This window comes from Vidua macroura, chromosome 12 (assembly GCF_024509145.1).
Source record: "Vidua macroura isolate BioBank_ID:100142 chromosome 12, ASM2450914v1, whole genome shotgun sequence".
Lineage (NCBI taxonomy): Eukaryota > Metazoa > Chordata > Aves > Passeriformes > Viduidae > Vidua > Vidua macroura.
This window is the reverse complement of record NC_071582.1, coordinates 10335770-10344300: the sequence shown is the minus strand read 5'-3', so window position 1 is coordinate 10344300 and position 8531 is coordinate 10335770. Positions and strand designations below refer to the sequence as shown.

The window sequence follows — 8531 nt, the reverse complement described above, 5'->3', positions numbered from 1 at the left end:
AATCATTAAAGGGATTAAATCCAGAAAACACTAACTTTCTGCAGGGTCTACAGTGGCTCTCTGCACACAGGCTTTTCAATGCCCTGCACTGCAGTCTCTTACTACAGACCTCCACAGTTTCACTCATCTCCATGGCCAGCATGGCCCCAGCTGAATTTAAGCACTCATTTTGGCAGGTTTAATTCTTAACTGAAAGAAATGTGCAATACACACCAGCTTGGGTGAACATCCAGAAACCATGAGATTGCCAATGGGCAAGTACCAGTTCCAGGCTGTAGTGCTAGAAACTTACCACAGGCTGGGCAGAAAGACACAGCCTGTTTGAAAAGAGACTTTGACAAAGAAAGCCAGGTCCTCTCTTCCACCTCTCATTTGAATTAAACAAATAGACCAAGCCCAGGCAGAGAAAAAAATCCAACAAAACGATCTCATTAGTTCAGCAGAGAGTTGATTTTTAGGCTTCCTGCATTTGACTTCAAGTAAATCAGGATTTTATGTTTTTATTTTTAACTCTGTTCTCATTTAAAAACTCCAGTTAGTGACAGGATAATTGTTAACAATTTGAAGATAACATTTAAAACTGTTCCTAATAATGGCAGCATTTAAGAAGGAATTACACTGATACCTTTTAAACCTGAAAGCAAGATTTCCCACCTATGACTGCTCTCTCCACAAAGCATTTTGTCCTGGCAAGGACAAAGCAGTTTGAGTCTGGTATGGAAAGCAGTCGGAGAAACAGAAGTGAAACCTAGAAGTTTGCTTTCATTATCTAAACAGAATGAACACAAGAAGTGAAATTATGTGAATAAATGCTGTGCCACTTGGCCTTTTTTCTTTCCAGTGATTCTCTGGGGGTTTTTTTTGGTTGTCCAATTGCTAAGTCATTTGTAACAGGGCTCTCCTGTCCTACCCAGGCTTGGGTACCACCCTGCAGTTTGCATGGGCAGAAAAGGACACAGCACCAGCACCAATTTCTCCAGTGAGACGTGCCAGACCAGATTTTTTGCATACCACAGCAAAGCAGTTCACCACCTGCCATATAACACCATCCTGCAACTCACGTTTTTTGAGCTCTAACAGCGCCTCATTTTTTCCAAGTCAAAAAGAAACCCACTGGCCAGTTCAGTGCTCTTAAGACTGATGAGTAAATTGCTTTTTCCTTTAATGAGCAGCTGGGCTGCTGCAACAGCACTGCAACCTTGGCCCGTGGTTACAATGTGTGCCCCTTCAGAACAGAGCTGGGTAGGGGGCAGGTGCAGCACCAGCAGATAACACTGACAGCTCCTGTGAGCACCACTACGAAGTGGGAACACTGCCTTCCCCATCCCCCAGCCCTCCACAGGTCTTCATACACAGCAGAGCAGGAAAGACTCAAAACTGGCATGAGCAGCCAGGTGATGGAAGAGCCCAGCCAGCACCTTCACTCCTTTTCCCTCAAATGCAAGGTCCTGCCAGCACTCGGTGCCTTGAAGCAAGCCAGGATTCTGCAGGCAGAGGCACGCTGGGGCCCAGCAGAACCTGCAGCAGCTGCAAATCTCCAGATAGGATGAGCTTGCTGCATCCACCACAGGCCCAGGAAGCACAACAGCCAAAAGCTGCCCTGAGGATTAGACACAGCCTTGTACTGAAACACCACCTACTCCCTTTCTGCCTTTAAAGGAAGAAACAGCAGCATCTTGCTTCTCTTTTCTGTAGCAGATGAGCAGCAGTTTTCATTTGAGAAATACATTACTTCATTAAGACAAACTGTCATGCTGAAACTGAAATTATTTTTTTTAAAAATCAGAAGTCATGCAAATGTAAGTTAGTCTGAACTGCCCTGAAGGCAATAGGGCTCCAGTGATTTAAGTCCTCCTCCTCAATCCTACATTCCCATGTCAGCAGAGAGCAGCTCAGTGAGCATGGCTCTGGCAGTGACCCCCCTGTGCCAGGTTCCAGCAGCCTGGGCTGTGCCCCCTGCTCTCAAGGGACTGAGCACAGGCTCCCAGCAGAGACCAGAGCAGCCTGGCTCCAGGCAGTATTGCCACTCACTGCAGAGCTGCACTGCAGCCTTCTGACTCAGCCTCGCAGCTTTCCTGGCTCTTAGAAAGCCCACTCCCAGCTTCTCCCAGGCCAAGAAAGACTGGTAAATGATCTTCAAGCTGCACTTTGGAAAGGGTCAGATTTACACCAAAAGCTGATGTGACTGTTAAAGGGCATTTCCAGGCTGGGTTTGTTGGGGTTTTTTTTTACTTTTCCAGAGCACACTGTAAAAGCCAGCATAAATATCCTCTCTGCTATTGTTTTTGTGGAGCCTGCCAGATCAGATTACACTGAAAATCAAGATACAGATATTTTATCTTTGTTCTGTTTGGCACAGGAGAGACATTTGACCTCTGTTTAGAGCATTTCTTGCCCTGTCGTTCCCCATGCCTTTCATCATACATCCCTCAAGCATCCCACATTTTAGAAACTACTTTCAGTTCCCAGGACCCACCAGCTCACTCCCACTGTGGACAAAGTTTTGGGCACTGCAGCCTCCTGGATGACTGCAGGCAGATACCCAGAGCACTCAGATGCCACACACAGGCATCATCCCTGCAGGAACTTGAGAGAGGAACTGAGCACAGTCCTGCACCATGGACTCTTAATCCCTTTGCTGAGAGGAGGCAAGCTGGAGTTTAGAGAACTGGAAGTTGGAGAACAAGCAGACGTCTATTCAGAGCCAGCAGCGTGAGGGGGAGGACCACCAGCTCCTTCCTGCCTCCGTGGGACTTACCATCCCTGAATGCCCCTTTTTGTCCTTCTCCCCACATCTGTGGCCGGCCAGCACAACGCTGCTCTGTCCAGCGCAGGGCTGTGGCCGCTGCACGCCTGCCTCAGGGCCCAGTGGCCAGCAGAAGGAGAAGCAGGGTGGCCACTGCCAGCCACAGTGATGCTGACCTGGCTGCCAGGCTGAGCTTTCCCAAGAGGAAGTTGGCTGCCCGCTGGACTTGCAGATTTAACAGGCATCAGAGCCCCCAGCTTGGAGACAGGGGCATGAGACCAGCCTTTAAAAGAGTAAAGCCCAACACCCTCAAAGAGTACAGCTGCTCAGCAGGACTAATCCAAGCAGGTTGAACTCCACCAACACATTGCACAGTTGTCATTATAACAAGTACCAGAAACTCCAGTTTCAGTAAAAAAACATGCACATGTGAGAGAGGCAGCAGCAAGTCTTGGCAGAGAAGAAACAAGAGCTCTGTCACTCTCTACAAGCAGGAGCAGCTCTCACAGGAGCCTAATTGCGCCCACCTATGTTAGTACACTTTGGAAAGCTATGGCCTACAAAACCACCAGGTTGTTTCCAATCATGATGGTGAAGATGGACCTCTTGGACAGGATTTTCCACTCAGGCTGTGTTAGCTCTAGTTTGGACCGCAGGACTGCATTGGAGACTGGTATCAAACTGCTCTGGTGCTCCACAAGTCCTTATCTCAGGTCAAAGCACCAGCACTATAAACTGATGCATCCAGGTAACCACCAAAACACTCACTGTCTGAGCACCAGCACCCAGCGGATCTAATAATCAGAAAGGTTTTTTAAAATAAAAATACTTAACATTTATTCACCTTTGAAGTCACCATAGTAAAATTGTACACATTGTGAGTAACCCAGTAACATTATTCAAAAGCTACCAGAAACAAAAGGCAATTTGTACAACCATTGAAAGAAATACACAGCATTTTGAAAACAGAGTGAAATATTACTAAAACAAGACAACGCTTGATACGCACTACAGTGACAAGAACCAGCATTAAGTTTTAAACAAAAATAAAGATGTCATGGCTACAAGTATTATACAGTGATAAATACTTCAAAAATATATTAAGATATATGGAAATTCTCACTTTGTAAGGGAAATCCAGAGAAATTCCAGCCTTCACTGGATTTCAATATACCAATTAAGGTTTAATATTTAAATTCTTTTCCTTTCAGTAGGAACCAGTACTGCAGCCATTACTGTCCTGTATCAATACTTACCTTCTTGTAGTGTAATGAATTCAGCCTTATGTTACATTAAGCCCTAATGCTTCTAGCATCACAGGCACCAACTGCCCTAAATCAACAAATGAGTTGCCTTTTGATTACAAGTGCTGTGCACCACGTTAGATCACAGTCAATGTTCGCCCACTTTACAGCATTAATGAATGCGGGTTCCAAACTTTCCTCCATGTAAATAAGACGTCTTGAACAGAGGGTTTAGTAGCAAGCCCACCATAATGTTTTCCTAGCATAACATCAAGCACTCAGAAGTTACAGTACATGAACCATGCTAAAGTTTCAGTTACACCTTCAAAAAAGAAAGTCCAGAGGATGTTTGGAGACAACAGGTTTTGAACATGCACAAATAGTGCTCTAGTACACATTTGTTTGTGCTGTTACTGGGTAGTGAGTGAAGCAGTTTATAGCCAAGGATTTGGTGAGGCAGTTTTCTGAGCCAGTTTAAAAATATAGACTTCTTCTTAGAGGGTCTGTTCTATAGAAAATAAAGTGAAATCTGGTACATTGTCAGTTTTGAGAGTACTTTCCCTCGGCAAGATCCGTTCGTGGCCTACCGCACCAAGAGGAAAGCCAATCCTGCCATGCCGATGCCCGCCGCCGCTGCCATGATGGCATTGCCAATGGTGCTGCTCTGCTCGGCCGCCTCGGAGCCATGTCTGCCAAAGAAGTGACAGAAGCCATCCTGCAACAGCAACAGAAAGGACACAGAGTTGCTCAGCTTGCAGTTAAGTGGATTTCTTTAACAAGCCTTTGAGTGCAGTGTCATCCTCCCCGCTCAGCCTCTGTCAGCTGCAGAAGTCTTTATTCCAATCATGGAAGTCTCAACCCACTGCCTTGGGCACAGGCAAAAACATTTTGTGAGAGCCTTTGCACAAGGCAACAGAAAGGAGTACTACAAGTGCTTGCATACTTAGCTCGAGACAACTGGACACTTCCTATTGAGATGCTCAGTGTGCCATTACATATTTTTGCCCTTTTAGGCAAGTTTCTCATGGAAGTTGCCAGCACTGTTCCTCCTACTTTAAGTTTCAGAAAGCATCTAAAGCTTCCATAAAGGATATGGAAATTTCCACTTTTAAGACAGGAGGCCAAAGCCAGTCCCATCTCGGTGGATGTGGGACTGATTACACACTCTCTTGGAAGGGCCGGGTGGACACTGCTCAGAGCTGACCTATGACAGAGCAAAGCTGGCAGCTGCTCTCCCAGATCATTGTGATAATCAGAAGTGGCAGCAATACAACTCCAGATGGTCATGTTTGAACTCTGCTCCGCAGATGTCTATGTAAACAAGTTATACTCTTAATTTCTTCCGGAACTTTGTTCTTTACACTTTGATTTGTGCGAACAGGCAATATGATTTTGCCGATTTTGCCAAGTGACAGCGTATGCTGCAGCCAACCACCACACTGTTCTGAGCGGCCAGATGGGCCAGTGACCACTGGAAAACCAAGTTCATTTTGGTCTCTGGAAAAGTCAACGAAACCAGTGGCTACTTCCCCTCCTTCCTATTTTTAGTGCTTATTTGTACTGACATAAAGTATTCCACTAGGACTGGAAATAGGAAACGAGCAGTTTTGTGGGATAGCTGACATTTTGTTCAGAAACGCAGGCAGAGCTGCACCAATGCCTTAAAAGCTGTACCTCCAAGTGTGCATCTCTCGGGGCAAAATGCCCACACCTTCCTCCCCAGGCCTGACCTGACCGGCTTCGGGACGGACAGGAACAAGAACCGCAGGTGTACTTAAGAACAGGCCCAGGTTTGTGCTCACACCTGGGAGAGGACCTGTGGCAGCCGGCTCGCCGAAATCCACAGGATTTCGTCTGTGGACCCGAGGGGAAGGCAAACCACGCTCCCTCACCCAGCAGCATCACTCGTGCGGTATCAGGAGGCTGCATCCCAACGGGACCATGCGCGGGCACCCGGAGGGATCTGGCTACGCCGCCGCAAACTGGGCCCCAGCAGGCACCCCAATGGCCCAGCGCACACCCACGGCGTGTCGCGATGGCCAGCAGCCCAGGGGACACACCGCGGGTCGCGATGGTCAGCAGCCCCGGGGACACACCGCGTGTCGCGATGGCCAGCAGCGAACGGGGACACACCGCGTGTCGCGATGGCCAGCAGCGAACGGGTGCACGCCCATCGCCGGCAGTAACACGGGCACGTCTGCACCCGGGAAGAGCCGCTGCACGGAGCCGGGGGCTGTCCTGCCCCGCTAACCGGGGACGGGACGAGGGTCCCGGCACCCGCCCCAGGCCGCTCCCCGCCGCCCCGTCCCCGCTCACCCATCCGCCGTGCGCCTCCAGCCACTCGCCGCGCTCCTCGGCCAGGTACGCGGCCAGGTGAGCGGCCAGGCAGCGCGGCCCGTCGCTGCAGCCCCGCTCGGCCAGCGCGGCCGCCAGCGTGCCGGCGAACACCACGAGCGCCAGCAGCCGGCCCCAGTTGAGGCCGCCGTCGGCCTCCAGCTGCGCCGCCACCCTGCCCAGCAGCGCGGCCGCCTCCCGCGGCTCGGCCCGCGCCAGCGGCGCGCAGGAGCGGAAGAAGGGCCGCTCCTGCCGCTCCAGCTCGGCCGCCGCCCGCCGCAGTGTGGCCGCCGTGGGGCTGGGGGCCAGCGCGGCGCTGCCGCTGCGGTGCTGGAAGTAATCCTCCAGCAGCAGCGCCGTCTCCTCCTTCAGCGAGCGCGGCATGGCGGCTGCCCACGGCGGCGGCCCCGCAGCAGCAGCTGCCGCCGACTAAGAGGCGGGGCGGCCCCTCCGCCCGGCCCGGCCCGGCCCGGCCCGGCCGCTCCCCCTCCTCCGGGGCGGGGCCAAACGGGACGTTCCCATCGGAAGGGGACCGCCCGCATCCCTGGAAAGACGTCTGCGGCAGATTGCTGCGGGCCTCGCCGGGCAGCCGAGGGAGTTATCGGGTGCTGGCTCTCAAATACTGGTTTTAATGCCTTTTGGGTTTTTTGTTCCACATTAGTGGCCCGCCCGAACCTGTATTCTTTTCATCAAAGGAGATACAGTTTTTTCAGGGTCATGGGGTGAGTTTTTTACCCAGCAAATGCAGTAGCCTTTGCTTTTTGATGAGCATATAGGCAAAATATAGGATTAGGACCTTCATGGTGTAAAGGTTGGGCCCTTCACACTGCTGGTGTTAGGTAAAGGAGCTGAGAAAGACGCTCGCCAAAGGTGTCATTTGCAGAGCACAGGAGCTGCCCGGCGGGACACCTCCTGTGCACCCGGGGAGCTCCGAGCACCGCCAGCTGCTTCCCAGCCCCTCGAGGCTCCCCTGAACACCGCCTCAAGGCCGGTGTCACGCCCGGCACAGGGCACTCCCCGTGTGCGTCCTGCCCGGTGCCGTTTGCGGGTGAGGTGCTGAGGGTGGCCTGGCGCAAAGCGTGGCTGTGCCCGCGCTGTCACAGCACAGCCCCGCTGTGCCCGCGCCGGCACCGCGGCCGCTCTCACCTCTTGTCCCACAACCGGCTCAAGGTGCCCTGCGCTTCAGCACAGGACTGCTTGGCTACACTCCATCTATCTTGAGATACAGCTGTCTCCATGTTACATCCCCATTAGAAAATCTAAAAATAGGTGGTTGGAATCAATCCTGTTGCAATTTCTCAGATCGCTATCAAGAATTGGCCTGATTCCTTAGAGTCCCTCCTAAGGCAAACTTTAGTTCTACATCCCCGTACTTGGCTTTTGTTTTGTTTTGAAGCAGGGAATAGAGTCTGTTTATGTGCTAGAGCAGTGGCTGGAATGAGATCTTTACTTTTCACAAGAGCTTTACACACATGCTTTTAAAACTATTTTTCCTTATGATTGTTAATCCTGGAGCAGGAATTTCCTATTGCATTCCTCACAGCAGGAGTGCAAGAGGGAGAGGCTGCTCTTTCTCTAGCAATATCCCTTTCCACCCTTCCTGTTTATATAGCATTTTTGTTTAACAGGACAGAGCAGTCTGATAGTGCCAGCCCCAGCTACAGCTCCCTTCTCTCCACACGTTTATGGAATAGAGGTGTTTCTGACACAAACAGCTTGACATACCAAAAGGGAAATCTCAAAACCATGGGTTTTCCAAAGCTTCCCTGGACAGCATTTAGTGAGTAAAAAACACAATGGATACTTCAGTGTCCTGTTCCTCTAAGTGTCATTTATCTGATGGGAAGTTGAGGCCCATCCTGGTTGATGTTTTCACCATTGCCTCGGGAACAAAGAGGTGATTTTTGCAGGTGGCAAGCCCATGCACCCTCACACACAAGGCAGTGGCCCTGAAGTGCAAAACCCACAGCATTTCTCCATGCAAGAACAGAAGTGCAAGATCCAGTGTCAGACTCATTCTCATTGGATCCGGTGACAGTTTGGGCACTGATGTCACCCAGAACAAGCTGGCTCAGCACTTTCCCCAGGCCCTCAAAAGAGGGCAAAATGAAACAATGCACCTAAATTAAGAAGGTGCTTTTTTTCAGTGAGTAAACTGAGTACTTCCACTAGCCACCTTCAGGCTGACAATAAAACCGACACTGAAG

At 50.6% G+C, this 8531-nt stretch overlaps 1 protein-coding gene across 1 annotated transcript; it reads right to left on the bottom strand.

The window, feature by feature from the left end:
* Nucleotides 1-3556: 3556 nt before the first annotated feature.
* Nucleotides 3557-6793, bottom strand: BCL2L10 (BCL2 like 10). Its single transcript, XM_053988915.1, has 2 exons — nucleotides 6307-6793; nucleotides 3557-4705 (listed from the first exon to the last, which is right to left on the bottom strand). Exons 1-2 carry the CDS (start codon nucleotides 6706-6708, stop codon nucleotides 4574-4576), a joined length of 534 nt encoding a protein of 177 aa, XP_053844890.1. The 5' UTR covers nucleotides 6709-6793; the 3' UTR covers nucleotides 3557-4573.
* Nucleotides 6794-8531: the final 1738 nt, after the last annotated feature.